Source organism: Vicugna pacos, chromosome 10 (genome assembly GCF_048564905.1).
Source record: "Vicugna pacos chromosome 10, VicPac4, whole genome shotgun sequence".
Lineage (NCBI taxonomy): Eukaryota > Metazoa > Chordata > Mammalia > Artiodactyla > Camelidae > Vicugna > Vicugna pacos.
The window spans coordinates 48,974,226-48,998,901 of NC_132996.1; the positions used below are offsets into that span (position 1 = coordinate 48,974,226).

Here is a 24,676-nt window from a genome sequence, read left to right on the forward strand (position 1 = left end):
CTTTTAGGTAAGTTTTAGGACCATGAATACAACTACACATAATTATTTAGAATATGTAAGTTTCTGTGACCAAATAAAATTGTTCAAAATTTGATAAATAAATATGAATGTACCAGAATTTTGAAGTGCATTCACAGTATGTACAATTATTTTATTTTAATCTTCCTCATAAAATTATCTTAAACAGTGAGGAGGAAAATAAATATAAAAAGAAAACAATATGATTTGGTGATAAAGCATTAACTAGCCAGGAGAAGACCAGAGCTGAGTATTTAAAAAGTCTTGGAAAATCCTTATGTGCTTTATCCTAAAGCATGCTACTATGGGAAAAGGTACACAATAAAGCTTAAATAACAGAGCAGTAATATTAGATTAAGGTCAAAATAGCTATTTTAAATAATAAAGGTAATTCCCTCTAAGAACTCCAAACACAATGAGTTCAAAAGCTATTCATAAGAAAATAAACTGTTCAGCCTTCAAGAAGACCTTATATTAAAACCATTTCATCACTGATAAGAAGCTTGAACTTATTTGGATTCATGATGGGCACAGTACAAGGATTTTTGACAAGGAGCCAAAAATTCCTCTAAAGAGAAACCACAAAACTAATGGAACTTACTAAATGGATACATACTAGAATGTCCTATCAAGTTCTATACCTAGGAAATATACATCTCTCTCCAAAAGCAGTTTCTGACATTAAAAGAGACACTTGGCCACAGCTGAATCTGTGGAAATGTAGAAAGCTAAAATGGGATTTTAAAAATCAATACATTTTCAAAAAGCACTGGAAATAAAAACTTTAATAACCTGTTCCCAATTAAAAATTAAAATTCATGCCAATGAAGTATCTAGAATCATAATTTACGTAATATTATAATTTTCACATTTCAGTCAGAGTACATGAGACTACGGAAAAAACCCACTGCCCAGAGTATAATTACCTATAGAGAAACTTCTATACGCTTTTTGGCAGGAAGTTTCAGATCTCAGTCTCAAAAATACTCAGCTATTGTTAGCAGGATATCATTTGCAATTTTCCCACCAATTCAATTGGAATTTATTTTAAATGAAGTTGATCTAAAAAGTCTTTTGTGTATGATACAAGGTGAGTTCTTGAAAGATACTAAGAATTAACTGCTTCCCATCCAGGAAGTATGCCTGAAGGGAGTCTGAGCTAGTGTCAAGGGATGAATGTGTTTTACTGCTCCTTACCCAGCTTTAGGTAATAGGTGGAAAGCTCCCCGTCCCTGAGCAACAGCAGACTCCACTCAAAAGCATGGTCTGCAGGGAAGACTGAATGATGGAGAGCATACTGTCTCCTATGTTGCCAGATTTATATCAGTACATTTTTATTCAAACAAAACTAAACCAACAGCTGCTGTGTACTTTTGTTTACATGCTATATGTCAAATCTTATTGTCCCTAAAGTACTTATGAGAAAAGATTTAGCAGTCGTTTTCTTAAATACTGATGCCTACCCAAATTTGGATTTTCCCTCCACTGAACAAAATGACAAGCACACTATTGCTATACTTAGAGCAATCTTTCACAGCTGCTTTAGTTCTTCAGTGATCCTATTAAACTGACGGCATATTGCCCATGGGGTCTACAGTGTTATACTGCTGTAAGAGACATTGATTTGTATGATGGGATCAAACAGAACAGGGATGCACTGGGGGGGAGAATTTCATAGGTCACACTGTTTTTACCTGGATAAAATTTAATTCAGACATTGTGACCTTTACAGAACACCTGGTTATTTTAATTGCTGATATGTGGGTGAACGTTGACATTGGAGCTTAGGAAGTATGAGATCTTAGAAGTCTCTTCCGTTTTGAAAATGCAGCCTGAATCATGTCTTTTCTTAAACTGAACGAAGTAGCTGTGCATTAAATATGCTGGCACATCTTCTGCTTGAGCAAGTGGACCGAAATGGTGTGAATTGTTAATGCCTTGCTGCTTTGGTTCACGGCTTGTGATTGATCATTTGTAACTATATCTACTCCTTGTTCCATGAAATCAAGTATGGAGTAATGGGTTCATCAGATTTTGGGGTTAAATTGAGAGTGAAGAGGTACTGTGTGTGGAAATAAGAGTTGCCATGTTCAGGGCTGGCCTTGTAACAGCATGGAATCTAAAGGCGATATTCAAAACCACTTCACTCATCATACGCTTACTGATTCTGAATAGGGCCCATTTGCAGGGGACATTTGGTAGTTTTCCAATACGTTTTATGCCTCTTTCTACTTCCACCACCATGCACATCTTTTTTTCATACACCCCCAGTAGCACATTGGTAGAACAGGTCAGCATACACAATTCTTTTATTTAAATAACTTGATTTATACAAGTAGAAATAAGCTGGGATTCTATTGTCCGAGCCTTGCCTTTCCCCTCAAAAAAAATAATAGTGTGTGTGTCTTTGAAAATACAAGTATTTTGTGGGCTCAATTTCTTGGGCATCTAAACTATGTCACATTCAGTAATAATGTAAAATAACTTAATTGAATTGATATATGTACAACTTTCAGGTTACTTAAAGAAATGTTGAGAATTAACTATAATCTATTTTTACGTGGTTATGCTCTATAACAATACATAATAATTGAATATAAATGACCTGCTTTTGTAAACTTTAAAGCTCTGTACCAAAATTTAAAGTATAATAGTTAGTTTGGGGAAGTACAATGCAAGAAACTTAATAAATAAAACCAACAAAAATTAGAAGTAAAAACCGTTAGAAATGTCATATAATTGCTTGTAATAACTGACACTTCTTTACATTATTATTTTTAATTTTTATTATTATTCAGAAAGTTTAATCTAAATAGTATTAACTGAGGCACCAATTAACTTTTGACCCAGTAGGAAAAGCTGTAATAAAAAAATAGTAAAACTTAGGAACAAAATCAAATATACAAAGCACTTATATACATATGTAACATTCAAAAGCAAGCTAATTGTAAAGTGTCTCAAAATTCTACTATTATATTATAAAGTCACAATAATACAAATCTAAAAAATGTAGCTGGATCCTTTTTTCTTTTTCTTTTTTTTCAGTCTCAAAAGCAGGAATAATAATAATAATAATACCTGGTACATACATACCTAATTCAGAGAGACCAAGGAGTCAGATAATGTAGGTAAAGCTGTCTTGGTCTCCTTGGCTGCAAATACTAGGTCAACATATTACTTACATTGAAATGTTTTACTTGAGATATAAAATATATGTATATATGTCATGAAAAATTTATAATTTAAATGTAATAAACTGAAAAGTCTTAATATTACAGTAATTACAGTGGAGGGTTCTCTTTTGACAATTGTCTATGTTTGTTTCACAAAGTAGAATCTTGTATTATGAGCATTTTACATATTTTGCCTATTATTCCACCTCTCTTCTAAAAAATACTTAGGAGGAAGAAAACCAATCTCTGCCGAGTCATGTTCTTTTACATGCAGAGCTTTGTAAAAAATTATGTTATGACAGGTAGTAACAATTAGTAAAAATTAAGCTATTTGTTTTCATCGGCAATTATACTTGTTTTAGTATTTTTTATAGTGAACGTCTAGGATCATGGACAAGTAAGATATTTGGTGTTAAAGTTCAAAGAAGAAGAAATAAGAGATATGAAAACCAGAAGCTAAAAAGACAAACTCAAGGAGAAGAGGGAAAGAGCAAGGACTTGGTTAAAAAATTACATAAATACTGAAGCAAGTTTAGCTCAACAAAACCTAGGAATGATGATCACATATTCATGGATATAAAAGAGTCTATGTTTTAAAGACTTCAAAAGGGAGTTTTTGACAGATATAAAGAGTCTATGAGCAGATTAGACTGCTTTGTGAATGTTCATATCACACAATAGTGCGTTCACATATTTAATAGAAGATGACAGTGATCCAATTATAATGGGAGTTCTCCAACTGCCACTAAAAAAACTTTTTAAAATCATGTCTTGACAAAATTCTTAATATTCTCTATAGATCAATAGTAGAAATAACAATCAGTGATTAGTTAGCATTTTCTATTTTTGTCCAAGCAACAAGAGTAGCTGGTGCTCAAGTTCGGGCCTGGAAGTTACTAGAGGACACCGAGGGCCATGTCTAAGAAACCAAGGCAAAGTCACAGGGAGCACAGTCCCAAGAAAGGTGTGAAGACTTCTCCTGAGGGGCATCTTTCCTACACAAAAGGGCACTTAACTGGCTGCCTTTGTATATTCCAATTTAGAGAAACTTTATGGCTGATTTTAATAACCATCAGCATTTGGCATCCTTCTTCAGCAAGAGACCTAAATTTTTCTATTTCATAAAATTTGAGAAGTAAAGGTAAATGATAATGAGGCCCAAGGGTTGAACCAAGGCAAATGTACTTAATTTTAAAGATGATATGGTATCCGTACATTTGATCTTAATTCCCTGAAAAGCTCTAGGACAGATTACAAAATGAATGGTTTGTGAACTCTTAGAAAAATAAACAATACTCATTAGGACCCAACATGGGGGTAATTCACATACTAAGCAAATATTTAATGAGCAGAGAGGGAGGCTGTTGGGGAAGTTCCCTTCATGGGGTTTGACATCTCTAACAGCACCATATAATCATTATTTCTTCCAGTGGGAAGCAGATCCCAATAGACTGTGGCTACTATCTATTGTTTTTAAGCAAAGTACTGCTAAGTCCGTATGTCCCTTCCCAGATAAATGGGTGTAGCTGCAATGAGGTAAGAGAACATAGAATGTCTGCAGACTTCCTGTTTAAGTCCTCTATTTAGAATTCATGATTGCTTTCTTTTGATATTTCTCTTTTAAAATGATAGAGAAACATGTCACTTAGTACTCAAAACAAGACAAAAGAAAGTTAGAAGTGGATGCTGCCCTGGCTCACAATTTCTTTCCTGCAGAAAGTAATAAAAGGAAGAAGAATGAACACACACACACACACACACACACACACGCACACACGTGCACACACACACGTGCGCGCATACACACACACACACACAGTTGTCCCTCTATGGGGCTAAAATGTAGCCTCAGGCTACACATCCTTCTGAGTTACCTACTCTTACCTAAGAAAGCAGTACCATTTACAGGGCCCAAACCGTCTGGACCATTACAGAATTTCACACTTAGCAGAATAACAGAAGTACCAGCAACACAAGGGTAGTACTAGGCATTCTTAGAACATAGAGGGAGAGGGAAGCATTCTGACTAGACTCACTGTGTCCTGAATTTTCCATTTACATCAAAAGGAATCTAAGTACAATGCTTCCCAAAGAAGGGCATCATCCCCAATTTTTAAACTATTTTATAATACCTCCTCTATGTTGTTTAGCCCTGGGTTAAACATGGGAATAAGAAGACTACAAAATCTCTGTCCTCACGGATCTTAGGGTCTAGAGGACAGATTGACATCACACAAATAACTCCTCAAGCAGTTTCATTAATTATAGTTGTGACAATTACTTTATACATGGTGCTATTAATCATCAGGGATTCCTACTTAGATAATAAGGGAGAGAAGTGGGACAGGAGCAAGGCAATTTTGGGAACGCTTCTCAGAAGAAGAGACACTAAAGTAAGACCTTAAGATGAGTAAGTAACAGCCTGCAAGGAGGGCAGGGTGAGAGAGCCCAAGCAGAAGAAACATGGTAAGGCACTGGGGCATAAAGGAGAATCAAGCGTTTGAGGAATAGAAACACACAAATAAAGTGACTTGAGTGCAGAGATGAAGGTGCCAGTAGTACTAAGTGAAGATGGAGAAGTTGGGTAGGGACTAAATCATGATGGCCTTTCAGGCCATGATAAACATTTAAGCATTGATTCAATATGATAGATTATGATAACTAAAACCCCTTTTTAAAATAGTGTTACTAGAATGAGGCAATTAGAAGACTTGTGTCTAAGTTGGAGATAGGTGAACTTGTAGGTTCATAACTAAATGAACAGCCATATCCAGGAAAGATGAATATAATTCTAAAGCAGGGACTCTATTAGTATGCTAAAGACCTCTGTCCCTAATCATGGTCCGCTCAACATTTTTATCAACTTGGACAGTGGTAAAGTTGGTATTCATCAAATTTACAAATGAAAAGATGGGAGAAAACTGTTAAGCTGTGGGTGACAGATTAAATATCTGAAAGATCTTGCAAGGTTAACCTACTAAATAAAAACCTTATAAGTAAAAATTTAGTAGGAATTGATGTAAAAAGTTCTGCTCACATCTGAAAAAGCAGCAGTACAAGTACAGGATAAGGAATTAGCTTAAAAGCAAATTGTGAGCAAAAACTTGGGGGCTTTAGTTGACCTTAAGTTGAATTTAGGTCAATGATATGATGTATCCAAAAGAAATAATAATGCAATTGTAGGTTATATAATGACCTGGAAAAAAAGAGGAAATGGGACTGCTTTACTTATCATTGATTGGCCTGGAAAACTGTGTACACTGTGGGGTTGCAAAAAGAAGAATACTAAAAAAAACTAAACTGAACAGAGAAGAGTGACCAGGATGGTAAGAGGCCAGAGAAATAGTTGGAGAAATATTTAACCTGGAAAAGATTTAAATCACACACGTTCAAATATTTGCAAGGCAGTCATACGCTAGGAATTGATTTGCATTATTTAACTCTGAAAGACAAAATCAAGACCAATGGTAAAAGTTTAAAAGAACAGATTTCAGTTAGCTATTAGATTTTTTTTAATTAGATAAAAGCTGTCAGAAATGGAACAAAGAGTGGCTGGATGGTCATTCATTGGAGATGATTTAGAAGGGATTCATGACAAAGTGAAATTTTGTTGATGACCAAAGATGCTTCTACCGCTGATATCCAAAGTAAATCAATCAACAACACTATTCTGAAGCAGATATCAAAAAATATAGTCAGTATCATTTGTTTTACTCTACACTATGCATCAAATAATGCATATGCATCTTCAAGCTTTTAAAGTTCTATGGAATATGGCAAAATACTATTCAGAGTGGGTGATGGGGAGAGGGTATCGCTCAGTGGTAGAGCATGTGCCTAGCATGCATGAGGTCCTGGGTTCAATCCCCAGTACCTTCATTAAATAAATAAATAAATATATACATACATAAATAAACCTAATTACCTCCCCCCACCAGAAAAAACACTAAGTGGGTGGTGAATCATCAAGTGACATCAATGAAAACTACCAACAAAAAGTAGTTAATCGCAGGGGTAATTTGTTGCAAATTCAATAAAGAATTTTTTTGACTTTTAATTTATCCATTCATTTGAAAAGCATTTGTCATCACTAACTGTAACAAAGATTATGCTAACAATTATTATTTAAATATTAATTTTTGAGAGTCTGTTATACACTCAGTCCCATTGTAGATATTACAAGATTTTTGGAGGCTTTTTTTAAGTGTAAGAACAAAATCTCTGTTTAGATAAAGAGATAAGTCCTATACATGAAAGATACTACATAATCAAATGTTATGACATATGGTACAGACATATCTTATCAAAAAGAAGTTATGAAAAAGATGTATTTGTAAACAAAATAAAGTGGGATTTAAGCAGTATTTTAAAACTTTGCAAACTGACACCTTGACTGAAGCTTTGTAAGAGACCCCAGAGTCAGAAGGTCCAGCAAAGCCATGCCTAAACTCCTGATCCACAAAAATTGTGAAATAATAACATGTTTAGTGCTTTAAGTTGCTAAGTTTTGGGATAATTCATTACACAGCAATTGATAACTACTACAGATTTTGGTTTACAGATCATGTTGTGCATTATATTATCATTCAGAATATTTGCTGCCCTTCCCCAAAGGAAAACTATACTTCCTAACTTATTCATGTCAGGCTTAGCCATGTGACCTGCAAACACCCTTCCCTGTAAAAGGATTATATATTCCCATACTGTTGAATTAAGGAGATGGTGTGTGAATTGCTTTGACATATGCTGATGGATGTGCAGTCAACCCACAACGACATGTAGAATGAGTGAAAAATACCCTTTTGCTTAAGCCACTGAGAGTTTTGGAATCGTTTATTACCACAAAATAATATGATATATATCCTGAGTGATGCGAATTACTGAACTTTGAATAAATGGAGAAGACCAGAAAGGTTAATGAGTGGGCATAAAATAGTATAAGCAAAAGTAAGGACACCTGAGTCAATGCACTGTCTGGGACATTGAAGGTACTGATCTAGCTATGACAGAAGGTACATGCTGGGGAGTTATGAGATGTGGGTAATTAAGTTGGATGGGCAGGGCAAAACCACTTAATGAAGGTGCTCGAAGGTCAGGATACAGAGTGTGAAGTTGTCCTGATATGTAAAGTTTTGAGCAAAAAATAAATAAATAGAAAGGATATTTTAGGAAGATCACTCTTTGGCAACACAAAGTATTAAGATTTAGGGAGAGAATTTAGTGGTATAATTAGCAAATAAAGATAATGTGATAATATTTATGAAGTATGAATAGCTAACTATATTTGCTATCTATTGCCACAATATAGCTGCAAAATAAACCATCTCAAAACTCAGAGGCATAAAATGATAAGCATTTATTTAGCTCCAGAGTCTACAAATTACTTGGGTGGTTCTGCTGATTATGGCTGGGCTTGATCACATGTCTTAAAATCAGCTGGCTGTCAGCTATCTAAGATTGACCTTGGCTAGACAACTGGGGTGAATTAGTTCTGCTCCATTTGTCTTTTTTTTCAAATAAATTTTTGAGATGAAATTCACATAACATAAAATCAACCATTTTAAAGAGAAGAAATTAGTGACATTTAGTACATTCAAATTGTGCAACCACAACCTCTAGCCAGTTCTGAAATACTTCCATCAATTCAAAGTAAAATTCCTAATACATTAAGCAGTTTTCCCCCATCCTCTCCTCCCCCCAGGCCTTGGCAGACACCTGTCTGCATTCTATCTCTATGTCTGTCTATTCTGGATAATTCTTACAAATGGAATCATGCAAAATGGTACCCTTGTTGTCTGGCTTTTTTCATTTAGCATAATGTTTTCAAGGTTCATCTACCTTGTAGCATTATCAGTACTATATTCCTTTTCATGACTGAATAACATTCCACTGTATGTATATACCACAATGTGTTTCTACATTCATCTTTTCATGGATATTTTGTTTCCACTTTTTGACTATTATCCATAGTGTTGCTATAAATATGCATACAGGTACATGTTTGATTATATGTTTTTAATTATTTTGTGGTATATACTTAGGAGTAGAATTGCAGGGCCATATGATAATTCTATGCTTACCTTTTGGAAGAATCGCCAGATTGTTTTCCAAAGTGGCTACACCACTTTGTATTCTCAATATCCAAGTGTTCCAATTTCTCCATATCTTCACCAACACTTATTTTCCACTTTGTCTATGTACAGGTAATTTTTATTCTATAGCCATCCCTATTGTGTGTAAACACTTACTCTATTTGCATTTCCCTTATGACTAAGGATGCTGATGTAATTGCTGTCCACTTGTATATACTCTTTGGAGAAATGTCTATTTTATTCCTTTGCCCATTTTTTAAGTTGGATTGTTTGTCTTTTTGTTAACTGTAAGAATACTTTAAGTATTCTAGATGTTTAACCTGTATAAGATACATGACTTGCAGTATTTTTTCACATTCTCTAAGTTGCTTTTTCACTTTATTGATAATGCCCTCTGATGTACAAATTTTTAAAAATTTGATGAAGTCCAATTTACCTATTTTTTTCTTCTGTTGCTCATATGTTTGGTGTCATGTTTAAGAATCCATTGCTAAATCCAAGGTCATAAAGATTTACCTCTATGTCTTCTTGGAAAAGTTTTATGATTTTAGCACTTATATACAGGTTGTTGATCCATTTTGTTTTGTGTGTGTGTGTGTGTACAGTGTTAGGTATGGGTCCAAAGTCAGGCTTTTGCATATGGATATCCAATTGTGCCAGCACCATTTCTTGAAGAGACTACTCATTCCCCATTGCATAGTCTAGGCACCCTTTTGAAAGTCAATTGACCATAGATGTTTATCCCTGCATTCTTAATTCTATTCCATTGGTCTATATGTCTCTCTTATGCCAGCACCACACTGTTTTAATTACTATAGCTCTACATATAGTATATTTTGATATTGGGAAGTATCAGTCACCCATATGCAAGTTGTTTACTAAATGCAACATTAAGGGCAAAATTCTTCACATGACTGCCCTCCCTCTGACCAGCTGCTTACAAATTTCTGGGGTTTTCACCACCAACTTAGATTCAATAATTTGCTAGAATATCTCATAAAACTTAGGAAAGTACTATGCTTAGGGGTCTAAGTTGGTCGGAATCCTGAGAAATACATAAGTTGTAATTTTGGAGAGCAAATAATACAAAAATATTGAGACTTATGGAGGGGCCTTGACTAGGTGGCTTCATCCTTTGATGATGCTTTAACATGCAAAGGCTATGTAGGTTTTCTGTTTGCTTGCTTTGCTTGCTTTTTAACCTCAGTGATGTCTGACAGCTTATATTGGATCATGTAACTGAATTTGCAGTTTTATATCTGTGTTCTTACTGGAGGGACTATACATGGAGAATAGGGAGGTTGGTCTGAAATTTTTAATAGGCAAGAACTGTGTAGAATTTTGAACTTGATGGGTTATAACAACGAAAAGTAGCTGGGATTATTTTCCACTAAACTTGGCCTTCAGAAAATGCCAGCCCAGGGAGGGGGTGGGGGTGACGGCATTAGTATACTGAGGTGGACTGTGGAGGTCTTATCACCCCTACCTGGTCATGCCTGCCTTACTGTGCAGGCTGCTGGCACTTACACTTGAACAATGCAGTGAACGTTACCTTACCCTGCAGGCAAGTCTGACACTGGGATTAGATCATTTTAGGCACCAGAAGGTAGGAAAATAGTTGCTGCTTTTCTATGTTTTGCAACTAAATCTGCAGGTCAGGACTTTTTATAGTGGCAGCTGGGTTCTACACATGCTACAGTGAAGTTCTATCATTAAATTGTTAGTACCAGGTCTAGACAGAAAGCACTAGATCCCATGGCACAGATTCTATTCTCCACTAAGCTATTTTAAACTGCATTCTGGACCAAAAAGGAATCATGGATGAGCTAACCTTAGATTCATGTGGCTTGTCCACAAGCTTCTGAAGTAAACTCCACCAATCTAGATTGGCTCTAAGTTTATCACATAAATTTTGACCATGGTTCTAATTGTCAGAAACCCAAACTACGGCTTTACCTATAGAAAGGTGGTAGATTTACTTTAAAAAGAATGCTCTGTCTTCTTCAATTAAAGTAGAGAACCAACTTGAAAAAAGTATTGCAAATCTAGGAATCAGATTTATTAAAAGAATCAAGAAGCAAGTAAAGTGGTTTTAAAATATACTTCAATGTTATAATCAGGACAAAGCAGTGTATACATGAAAACAAATCAGACAGGCCTGCTTAGAGGAGGAAAGAGATTTCCTTAGAATAAAGGTAAACATCTAATCTGAGAATACACATTTGACAGATGTAAAGAAAGAAAAACAGATCATGAAGGCCAGGTTTGAGGGTACAGGAACTATATCTAAGTCTACTCTTAAAGAAGTTATTATAAAAGGGGGATATATTTAATTGTTACAAAATCAGAAACAGTGACTGGGGCCCCAGTGAAAGTGAACAGAGGAAGCTCAAAGATAAGATCTCAGACCACAAACTCAGAGCAACTCCCAGGGAAGGCAGAATTCTGAAGATTGTGAAGAGATGGCATTTATTTAGGTTACAGATAAATTAATAGTAAGAGCAACGGGAGAATCTCTTAAAAGGATGGAACAGTTATACAAAGAGTGCACATAAAATCTGAATGAAATAGAGAGGGGAACATTGGGAAGATTAACATAAAATACTAATAAAAAATGTATTTCATGAACTTCAAAAATTTATGGCCTAAGATTAAGAAAAGGCAAAAGCAAGATGAATTACATTGCAGGAGATCCAGGCAAAACAATAATAAATCAAGAGCCCAGCTCTAAATTAGATGTTGAATTGTGGGAAAATACATCCTGGGTAGGATTATTTAACTCAAGGAGGTGAAAATGGATAAGACTGGTTTGAACAAAGGATGCCATTGACAAACTTGAAACTTATTGACTTCATATCTCTCACTACGAGAGACTCTGCAAGGAAAAAATAGCTAGAGAAATATGTCAGAAAAACACAAGCATGGACCAGAAAGCAAAGGGAAAGTAAAAGAAAAAACTCAACTACCACAAATTATACAGTCCCAAGTCTGTTACAAAAAGGGACTTTTCTGAAAGAAACAGGAGTATAGCAGAGGCAAACCCCAGGCAAATCCTAAATACTGAAGAAAAAGAGGACAGAAACATTGACTCAAGACCAGGAGCATTCAAATACTGAGGAAGGAGGACCAGGTCTTCAGGAGGAAATGGCAGTGGTGTTGGTTCTCTCTGAGGACCTGAGAACATGAGACTCAGAAACACGAACTTGCTTCAATTCAGAAATCCACTGGAAGTGACGTGGAGCTGAGGGGGAAGCTATGCCTCTGAAGCAGGTTTCTTAGGCTTCTACAGTTCCATGGCCAGAGGTCATTACAGCAGCCACTGGGACCCAGGATTTTTAGCACACTCCTTGCTCTCAGGGCAAGGTGGACACTGTGCCACCAGATAAGGCCCACCCTTGGATCAGTGCAGGGTCCAGAAACATGGAACTCAGAGAGAAAGGAACATTAAGATGTTTGGAATATTTCACAAAGGCAAGTAACAGTAGAGTTATTTTTGTATGTCAAACAAATCTTTATGACAGGCTGCCACCAATGTAAATTTCTAAATGTTACAAGAATGCAACATGCTCAGTACCCTCTTTCAGAATAATAATAATAATAATAATAATAATAATAATAATAATAATGATGATGATGATGGTGACGACGACGATGACCATCTTATATAGTGCTTACCAAGTGTCAGGCACTTGTTCTAATGACTTTACGTAGACTTTACTTAGTCCTTACAACAATCTATTAAGTTAAATCCTATAATCTCTATTTTACAGATTAGGAAACTGACTCTCAGAGAAACTAAATAATCTGTCTGAGGCCATACAATCAATGGCATAACTGGAATTTAAGTTCTGGCTCCAAAATCAAAGCACTGAACCAACACTTTATTGAAGCCTCTTTGAGAAAGGAGACAGTGTACACTGGCCAATTTTTCCCACCCAATATATAAATACATAATGCTATAATTAATGCCTTGATGGGAGGCTGCTTCCTAGTGAGATATGCCACAGGTCACAGACCCTGCTCAAAAGCTTAAATTGACTGGTATCTTGGAAAGATAGACATAAAGAATGTTTTCTCTTCTTTGCTTTCCTTCACTTAGTCTCTGCTATGTTCTTTGGCAACAGTCACATGGGTCACGCCAAACAACAGGGTCCTGGAAATATCATTTTGCCTGGAATGACCACATGAGAAACTGGGGATTGGATTCTGTTCTGAATATGCTGGGTGTGGGGCTAATGTTGTGATCATCTTTTGGTTCAGTTGGAAGTAGGAAACATGAGAAAGTTGGGGTAGACCCAGTTCAACTTCTGAGGTCCTGAGGGATGACACCCACTGCAGGAGCCCAGATGGTAGCTGCTAAAGAATTCCAGCTCAAACCAGACATCCAGAAGCCATCTAGCTGATACTGGAAAGAATGAAAACTGGGAAGGACTTCAATTTCTTTGAATTTTAATTTGAGAAGTTTGAACTTTTATTGGATTTTAACTCACAAAGGTAAGATTATTTGATTTTGGAATCACTTCTTTGTGGATTGAAAAAGTTGGAGTTTTAACTTCTTTGGGATTGTATTCTTTGAATTTAATTTCTTTACAAAAAATTTGGGCAAAAGTTAGCATGCAAATTTAGGATATGTTATTGGAATTCTGTGATTCAAATATGTTAATTCTGTAATTTGATCTAATTGTATAATTCCTAAGAACTTGTTTAAGAATATATAGCTATTTTGGACAGCTAAATGGGGTAGGAAATAGAATATGAAGTGAATATTTAGTGTTCCATAGCATGGCCTTGGAGCCAATTTGATTAATGTACTATTCTAACTCATTTCAGAAACTTCTAGGGTAAATTTCATTGTACCTACCATGATCTAGAAAGATCCACAAAAAAGCAAGTTTTGGTTACTGGAATAGCAGCCTCATAAGGTCCTAAGAGACTGAGTATGACTCCCCTGGTTCACCACACAGTAATAATTAAGCTAAAGAAGTTAAGAGAACAAAAAGTTGGAGAATATTTGGGGAATTCAGAGTGTTATTAAACAACACCATCAAAATCTGACACTATCTATATGTGTTCTGTCACTATTATGAGCTTCTATAGACATGAATATCTCATATATGATTGGTAAATAGGGGGATGATGTCAATAAGATATGGAAGTTTGCTTGGTGAGTATGTGCTTTTTCCCAGGCAAAGGAAGCCAACAGAGTAGAAGCAGAGTTCTACCCTTTAGCAGGGAAAATAAAACATGTTAGCTTAGTTGTTGAACTGGGCCTCCCTTCCCAGAGAAGTGCACCTCATGCCTGGCATGACTCTTTGTGGGAGTTTTGTTTTCTCCTGTGCCTTCTTTAAAGCAACCCCACTGGCTCAAACCCAGCTGACTTCCACCTGCATTGTCTCACATTCTGTTGTTTCTGTGCAGCTTTAATATCCTCTGAAGCAGCACTCTGAGATGCCTACTCAGGCTGTTTATATTATCTCCTAAGTTAATAATTATTATTTTAGTTAGTATTCTGGTTTTAAAGGTGCATAGACTTTAAATGGTCTTCCTCAAACCTATTTTTCTCATAGCCCTGTTATTTTTGAGGGTGTGATTCTGCAGAATGCATTTTTCACACATATCATGCTCTAGCAGAAAATGTACCAGCATATTGACGAAATATAGGAACTACCTACACAGTGGGTAGTTCTCTTCTACACTAAGAAGAATAGATCAACAGAGGAGCCACAGCTAAAGAACTTTTCCACATGTAACAATATAGATTTCTTTGTTAAAATCTTTTATGCTTTAGAAATCTGAAAACACAAGCAATTTGCAAATCCTACGGGTTTTTAAAGGTTTTACTAGACCTAATAAAGTAAAAGTAGTTTAATGGCATGTCAAATGTGCTCATTTCTCACAGCGTAGGAGGAAAACTTGAAAGTATACCTAATTCCAAAAAAGAAGCAACAGGTAGCAGAAGTTTCTTTTCTTATTTTGTACATCTGTTACTTTAACTTGATACAATTACACTTCTAATTTGTTCTTAAAAATAAAACATAATTGCTATGATATTAACATTAAACATTATCAAATGACTTTTTTCTGATCTGATACAGAGTGAGCAAGCAAAACAAAGTCATGCATCAAATTAGAATCTTAGCATCTATTTAAATGAAAAGATAACTTTCACATAACACTTGAACTTTCCCAAGTTAAACTTCAGAAGGCTATCAAACATAAAAGTTTAGGGATCTCAATCATCCTATGCACAAAATCATACTAACAAACAAAGAAAAAAGAAATGCAAAAACCTAATGTCAAGTGACTAGGGTGCTGCAGACTGGAAGTTCCTCCAACAGGATTAGCTTCTTTAAGTATTTTAAGTCCAGTGAACTTATTATGCTTCCACATGTTAGTAGTTGCATAGGCTAATTTCAGCTGGCATAAGCTTTTATAAGTATGCAAAAACACAGGGCAAGGCATGCATTAAAATGTGATAATAGCACACTTCTGGGACACGTGAAGCATGAGGCATGAATCCAAATGCCTCTGGCATCCATGAAGTCTCATGTCTCAGAGTCAGAGCTTTTCTGTTTTGATAAGTAATTCTGTTATACCACACTTGGGAAGGGGGAAAAAATCAACTTTCTAAATTTAATCTTTCATCTTAACCTGGGTTCCTTATAGTTTCAACTCTAGCAATTTACTCACATACAATTTTTTAATTCCAGGTGAGCTGGAAATAATTCAAAGCTAGATAAGGCCTTAAGAAAATGTGTTATTTATTTATTTATTTATTTCATAGAGTGATTATATAATATAGTTCGTCATAAAGAATATTTAAGCCAGTGTGATAAGGGAAGGGACAAAAATGTAAGAAAGAAAAAATCAACTTTAAAATGATACTCTCTCCCCATCCCCCTAAAAGGGACCATAAGGAAGGATTCCCTGTGTTACTTATGTTTTAGAGGTAAATAATTAACACTTTTAGATAATGGTTAAGTTTCTACAAGCACTCAGAAATCTTCAAATGACAATTCCTAATAAAATAAAAAATAATGGTCAATCTAATACAACCATTAAAAATAACCAAGAAAAATAGATTTACTTTCTAAGTATGCACATACATAACTAATACTTAGCAAAAAAAAATTTGAGCCATAAACAATAAGTATCAAAATACCACAGTGATTACTCAATAGTATTTTTTAGTATTAATTAAAGATGATGAAGCCAGGAAAGCTTGCTTTTATATAGTACAAGCAAGGATATTAGAAGCCAGTGGGACTATCCAGTATAGATATACCTTAAAATAACATAGTTGTCTGGACCTAGCCTTGCAGTTAAGTATGCCACTTAAAATTTTGGCCCTCTCAGGCATATGAAGGTTTAAACGAAGTGATAGAACCATTCAGTAGCACATTTAATAGTGTTAATTGTAGCAGTATTAAAGTAACATTAATTACTGCTAAAGTAATAAACAGTAAATTTTTTAAAAAGTAAAAAGTAAAGTAATAGTATTAATTACTATGGACAGTAATTTGATGATAGCACAAACGTGGAATCCATGGCATTTTTGCTTCAAAGACTTGCAAATACGAGCCTTTAGAAATACATAGGGAGGTCTCATGTTTTGACAAAGGCACACAATAAAATTGTTTTAAAGCACATTCATGACTTTGGAAAAACCTCTAGAAGTTAACCAAAACATTTAAAAAATTTGTAAGCATACAGTAGCATAATTTCTTATTTTTCTCTTTTGAAAGCTGAATACCATAGAAACTGTTAAATTATGAAAATATATCAATTACTTTTGTTTATTAAGTTATGGCTTACCATAACTTAAGTTAAAATGCTCATCAATTAAAAAAACAATCTAAGCTTGTGCTGTGCTTAGACTGAATGTTTGTGACCCCCCAAAATTCATATGTTCATCCCCAGTGTGATGGTATTTGGAAGGGATTAGGTCATGAGGGTGGAGCTGTCATGAATGGAACTAGTGTCCTTATACAAGAGACCCCAGAGAGTGCCCCTGTCCCTTCCACCACCTAAAGACACAGTGACAAGACAGCCGTCTACCAATTAGGAGAGGGCCCTCAACAGACACTGACTCTACCACTGCCTTGGTCCTACACCTCTCAGCCTCCTTAACTGTGAGAAATAACTGTTTGTTGTTTAAGCTACCCAGTTTATAGTGTTTTTCTTATAGTAGTCCAAATTGACTAAAACATGCTGTATTTAAATAAAAGATTCTCAAAACCTTAATACCCTTTCATGATTTCCCTTCATATGAGTGACAGATTTAGCTACCTTAAAATTAATGGTTTTTATATCTGTTTTCCTTTTAAATGTATAAAGTTATGTAAATACCTTTTGAAATGGTATCATACAGTTTACAAAGTCTTTGCCACTTACCTTTTGAAATCTCTTTAATTTTTCTGCCATACAAGTCATAAAGATATCTGGCTGGTGAATTTAGTTTCATTCTCACTGTACAAACATCTAAAACCTACACAGAGAAAAAAATCCTGTAAATAATTTATTATAGTAAGCTTTAACTAAATTGAACACACATTTAAAGTCTTTTCTATGCTACGTGGCTATTAAAAATTATATTATGAAATAAAATTTGATGATTTATCAAATGTTAATGATTAGAATGGAAAAAGGCAGATAAAATTGTTAGATTCCCATTGTACTTTAAACACACACACAAATATTAATAAAAAAGAGAAAGGAGATGTAATGAATATTAAAAAGTAGTTATACATTATTTAATAAATGATAGAACTCTGGGAGATTTTTATATTATTCTTTATATTTTCTATGTTTTTCATTTAATTTACAATGGGAAGGTATTATGAATTAGATTAGGTCTTAAGGTACTTTCTTTAGCTCTTAAACTCTTTCCAAGTGTCCTAAAATAAATTATACATATAGTCTGATCACAGTTCACCTTGTAAACTTAGGTTGTTTGGGTACTAAGAAATGGAATTAATAAACCACATTTCAAGGTTTTCCATGAGCCTGAGTTTGAAGAATTTCACTTTTACTGGTTTTCTAATACACTAAAGCGCTTTTCTCAATGTTTTAATTTCTCAACCTGCTCTTGATACAGCCTTTATAAAGTGCAACAATCACCTTTCCAACATCAGGGAAGACTTAAACATGTATCAGCTGGAGAGAAAGTTCTACTCACAAGATGAGAAAAATTAAAGTAACAGAGAGGGGTTGGGAAGTTACCAGCAAACTGAGGCAGGCTTTATTAAGTTTTTGGAACTGACTCCTAAAGAAAGTATTAACTCACCACATTCTTTTTAAAAAGTCCATAATACATTCCAAATCCAAACTGAAAGTATTTTGTCTTCCACTTTAACTATTCATAGCTATATTACACTGTCGTTTTTGCATAACCAAGAATTGCTGAAGGACAATGTTTATTACATGATTACATAATTTAAAGATTTTTTTCTGTTTACTGATATTATCCTGCCTCCATTTCTGCCCACTTTTATCCCTGTTTTAAAATTGGAGTCTATAATCATAGTCCTAGCCCAATCAACCCATTTGCTTTGGAACAACAGAAATTTTTAAACAGCTTAATGTGTATGTATAGAAGTTATATTTTCCCTTCAGTCTGGAGAACAACTTTCATACATTGTGACTAATTTAGTTTATCATCTGAGTTGCTGTTTCAAGTGGTGTGCTGCATTTAAAAGGCAAATATTTAACTGATGAATTTAATTTGACAAATTGGCCTTTATTGGATTGGGTCAGAAGTTTTTAGCCTTTATTCTACCCCTGCATGTGACCAATAATGTTTCCACATGCCACATACTCCCAGGGGCATTTACAGGATTGTGTGTGTTTCTTACACCTCAGCTGCAATCCAGAGTTTTGGACAATTCTTTAGAAACTATGTATTTCTGCTGTTTTTCTAAAAAGCAAGAAGGTTGTTTGTAATTAAAGATAAAGTTATAGGAACAATCTTGAACCCTCTAATTTATGAAGAAAATATTCACAGTATCAATGACTTACCTAGTTAAATAACAAGGTGCTTGCAATATACTTCATAAGTGACTGTAAGTATTGTTATGTGGAGAAAACCCATCGTCCTCTAATCTGCCTACCTGACGTGTGTCAGTGCAGGAGTTCAAGCCCTCATAAGTCGGACACAGTGCTGCCTAACTTGGAATGGCCTCTCTGATACCACTGTCCCAACCCCATGGCTGGCACTGGTCCTTGCTACCAAATCAAATAAAATAATAACCCCATCAACTCTCTAAACCTTACTCTAGCTGCCTCCCCTCCCAACCTCTTGGGTCAGTTTCTTTAATGACCACTACACACAAGTTAATCTAGGACTCCCATCCAATGGACTGAAAACTTTATCAAAGAGGCTCAGAAAGCAATATTCAAAATATAAGAGAGAAGGTATCAGGAGAAGAAACTATAGTTTGGTCTGTGATGAGACAAAAAGGAGAGTGGAATATATTGACTGACACTGGCATGAAATCTACCCTTTAAAAAAAATACTTTAAGTAGTCTACACATTCTGACTAGAAAAATTCCTCTATTCATCACTTTCTTCCATGTGACTTTGTACCCAAAGACTATCCTTCTACCACCACCACCGCCATTGACAAAAGTACTTGAGGGAGATGATAATTCAGTATGCATCCTTCCTTAGCCAGTCATCTCCAAACACAACTAAGAATCCACAGTTAGTTTCATAGACCTAAAGAGATGCAACCTTTCCTTAAATCCCCCAAATTCTTCATCCTTCCATTCTTTATGTTTAGGTCTCAATTTCTTAAGATTACAAATCTATTATTTAAAAGTGCAACAAAGCCCTTTCATACAAATTATATTCCCTAGTTACTAGTGAAGCTTCAAATATCTAAATATCCCCCAAAGCCATAATTCACCAGTTAAACTAAGTAAAATATGAACTGTTTAAAGATAGTCCCATTTACTTCAACTAAAATTTCTATGACTTTTTAAAATTGTCTCAAATTATTGCTACCTTTGAGTCTTTAAAAAAATAATCAAGTAAAATTACAAGTTTTTCTAACTCAAAGATTCCTCTTCATTGTACTAAAAAATCAGTAAAAAAATGTTTGTGCAAGCCAAGTTTTAAGAGTTAAGTGATTTTAAAAACTGGCATTAGAAAATCAGATATTAGAAATTAATAATGCATCAGCAACACTGTCATTCTCTCCTGCTTTCAGGATGAAAGATCCTTGCAGTGTTCAAGCAACGTCAGCTTTCAGTAATCATTTTCTTACAGTAAGTTGTCAGTGGTATGAATTAGTATCAATGTATATTTCTGTCAAAAGCTATAAAATGAAGCCTCTACTTGTAAGGTCATTCTTATAATTCACAGTTGAAAAATATTTAACAGTGCCAACTTGCTGTATATTAAGGTTAATTAAAATATTATTTCCACTAATTTGTACCTGTTAAGCCTGTTAAAATATTACTTTTATAAATCCACATTTTGTTAATTTCTTACAGCTTAGACTGTAGAGAACATTTCTGATACTGAAATTTAAATTAAATTTAAATTTAAAAATTTAAAATATCCAGACTCTTCTTTTTTTAAGTTTTTGAATGTCTAGCTTTATTCCACATCCAAAGTCAATTAATCACCCTAACATTTCATCTGGGGTTAGATAAGCAGAGGGTGTGATGCCATAGAAAATGGGTGGGGACAGTTTACACTACAGTCTAATGTTAGTTAAATCTCTATACCATTGTGTTGGGAAGATATCCAAATTACACATTTATAGAGTCATCTAGGATTTCTACGGAATATGCGATCTTAAACACCACTTTGTGAGGTTTAATGTTCATTCCATATACTTTATCCATTAAAATGTATAATTTAGTTTTAGTATATTCTAGAGCTGTGCCACATTCTGGTTATTATGAATATTGCTGTTGTTGGGACTTGTCTGTAAGTTTTATTGTGATCTTATATTTTGAGTTCTCTTGATTATATACTGGGAGAGAATTGCTGGGTTTTATATCAAGTCCATATCTAACATTCTGTGAATTTATCATATATTCCTCATCATCTATCCCATTTTTTTCCACCATGGATTTTTACCACCATTGATTTATGAGGATTCCACTTTCTTCACATCTTTGTTAGCACTTACTAGTGTCTGTCATTTTCATTATAGTCATCTTTGTGGGTGAGGAGTGGTATTTCTTTGTAGTTTTGATTTTCATTTCCCTAATGACTAATGTTATTGACTATCATTCATGTGTTTGTTGGCTTTTGTATACTTTCTCTGGAGAAAAATCTGTTCAAATCTTTTCACCTTTAAAATTTTATTTGTCTTTTTATTATTGAATTACAAAAGTTCTTTATATAGTCTGGATAATAGACATTTAGGAGATGTGACTTCCAAATATTTTCTCCTGTTTTATAGGTTGTCTTTATGCTTTTCATAGTATCCTTTGTGCATAAAAGTTCTTAATTTTGATTAAGTTCAATTTATCTGTTGTTTATTTGGTGACATGTGCTTTAGGTGTCAAACCAGATTCTTCTTGACCGGCACCTGGGAAGAAATTTTCCACAAACTCTTTTCAGTTGAATCCATTTGTCTAGTCTGGGGAGTCACCTCCACCCCTGGACACACCTGGTGCAGAGTTTGCAGCTTCTGGAATGGCCACCACAGAGGTAGTATGGTTCCGGTCTACAGTCTCTGAGTGGTTTGATGCTACCCAAGTCCAGGTGAGAGAACATGTTTATTAGCTCAACATAACCCCAGACTAACTGAGCTGAGTCTACAAGCCATCAGATCCAACATTGTTATCCCCTTCAAAGACAAAGAACCTTGATCTCTTTTAATATGTTTTTATGAGTCAATGCCCAGAAGTGTAAGCCCAGATTTAGACCTCCCCACATACTCCTTTCAAAAGGTCCTCTGCAGCAGGGGTCAGCAATATATGCGCATGGGCCAGCCTGTTTCTGTATGGCCTGTGGGATAAGAATGGTTTGTATGTTTTTAATTGTTAAAAAATTACCAAAAGAAGAATATTTTGTCACACTTTCATAGTATATGATATTCATATTTCAGTGCCCATAAATAAAGTTTTCTTAGAAAACAGCCACACTGTTCATCTATACATTCTCTATGGCTGCTTTCACACTACAGCAACAGAGCTGAGTGGTTACAACTGAGACCTTATGATCCGTAAAAGGAAGAGTATTTACTGTCTGCGCCTTCACAGAAAAAGTGTGCCTATTCCTGGTCTACTGTGTCATCATTCACATATAGTTCTACATTTTCTTGTTCTTTATATATTGCTCGCCAACTTCTTCATCCATTTATAAAATTTTGCATTGTGCACTCTGATAATGCTTTCCCTGATCAACAAAATTGACTAGACCCTCAACCTCTTTTAAAAGAAACCAAACTATCCCCTGAGTTCACTCATTTCCCCCAGAACCCCCTTAAGTGCTGGGATTTTATTTTAGTCTCTCATATAACACAATCTCTAATTTGGGAAGTGGTGTTACTTACAATGTTATTGCAAGACAACTCCTCCCCAACACTTACTGAACAAGCAAAACAAGTAAACAAGCCCTGCCCCCCTGAGCATCTTGACCTTCAAGTGCACAATCTTTCTTCACTCTAGTTGTTCTTCCTCATTCACGGATAACCTTTGCCACAAAACTAACCCTGGGTGACCCTTACTACTTATTTACTCTCTGTGCATACACCAAGAAGCCTGGTGCTCCTGGAGAGTCACACAAATGAACACATCAGTATTACTATTATTCATAGTCACCAACCTCCATGGTCCCTCAATACTGCCTAGTCTTCTGCTTCATTTCTTTGTGTCATATCTCTCTTCCCCTTGCCACATAAATATTTCAAACCATCTCTGCTCTACTTTCCACTTAGTCTCCCCTCCCCTCTTTAACTCTTAGCAGATGGAATGACCTCCTACATTTGAGAGAAAGTTGAAGCCTCATCTTCCTGCTACCAGAGCTACAACCTCCCTACTTCTATACCCATCCTCTTCTTTACCCTCTAGTCGTTATAAGCGTCCCTGCTCCTAACTAAGGCCAATATTCCACTATGCTTTCAACTATGCTTGCTGTCAGATGTTAAAGCAGGATATATTATCCATCATTTCTTGTATATTTACTCCTTCTTAACTCAGTTTTTCCCACTGGCACTGGAACATGATCAAGTCTTTCCTATCTTAAAAATGAAATCCTTCCATGTGGGTTCATCACCAGTTGTGGGTTCTGGCCAGCAGAAGTCCCACCGAGATGGAATGAATTACTCACGACTCTGTGGAAAAAGTCAAAAGAGCGAGAGGGAGTCGGGAGCCAACTCCACGAACCTCTCAAATACTCCCACATTTATTGTGTACAATCAAAGGAGAAATCACTGACAGTTGTGTGATGGAATGCAGGAATTTAGGGAAAGACAGGGTGGGATCTAGATTGTAGAGTCTGGCTCAAGGTCAGAAGACCCTTTATGTTTTGGTTAAGTCATGTTCCTGTTGACATCAGCAAGCCTTACAGCTTATCAGGGCGGAACATCTGAGAAGCAGCTGCTTAACATTTTTCTTGGACTCAGGCAGCTGTGCCTGTCTTAGGTTGCCCCCCTCTGGGGGTCTTACCCATCATTGGCTAACCAGCCTTCTCACCTCTGAGTCTGCAGCTTTTTATATCTTGTTTACCATTCCAGCCCAAGGCTCATTCCTTTGGGGGCCTACAGTTTACCTTTAGGGAAGTCATGGGAAGAGGGGAACAAGATACATTCTTATAGATATGTTAAAGCAGAACACCAGCCCAGCCAGTTCCTTGCTTTGGGGATAGAAGACTATCTAACAGCAGGCACGCCCAGCGTTTATAGCTGAGGGCCTGGATTGTTGCTTTGCAAGGAGCAGAGTGCCATCTAAAACCTCAACTATGCAAGCAAGGCAGTTACTAAGCACATTTGCTCTTCTTTAAGGAGACAAGCGGCTGGGGTCCGTTACAATTTGTTAACCCAATCATGGGGTCCCACACTCCCACCCTCACATCTCCCTCTAACTACTCTGATTCACAGCTAAATCTCTTTAAAAAAAATTGTCCATCTCTCTGTTTCCATTTCCTTTCTTCTCACTTATCCTCAGGTCACTCCAGTCTGGCTTTTGGTATCATCTTACTGAAATAACTTTCACAAAGATTACCAATGATTACCACGTTAACAAATTCAAAGTACATTTTCTTAATTCTCGTTTATTTTGACCTTTGAATAGCATTTGAGCATTTCCTCTTTTCTTAACCACTTTTTTCCCTTGAGTTCTGAAATATAATAATCCATTCATTTTTCTCCTGCTTTTTTCATCTTATTCATAGGCTCATCTCTTCTGCTTATTCAGTGGAATTCTTCAAGA

The 24,676-nt window shown here is 35.5% G+C and overlaps 1 protein-coding gene across 8 annotated transcripts in view; it reads right to left on the reverse strand.

Moving 5' to 3' along the window:
* The window catches only part of DCDC1 (doublecortin domain containing 1), a 382,148-nt gene that overhangs the window by 297,045 nt on the left and 60,427 nt on the right, over window positions 1-24,676 (reverse strand). For all 8 annotated transcript variants that reach the window (XM_072969711.1, XM_072969714.1, XM_072969715.1 and 5 more), the window contains exon 7: window positions 17,678-17,771. In XM_072969711.1, the coding sequence (XP_072825812.1) occupies window positions 17,678-17,771 (94 nt within the window). The remainder of the gene's footprint in view (window positions 1-17,677; window positions 17,772-24,676) is intronic.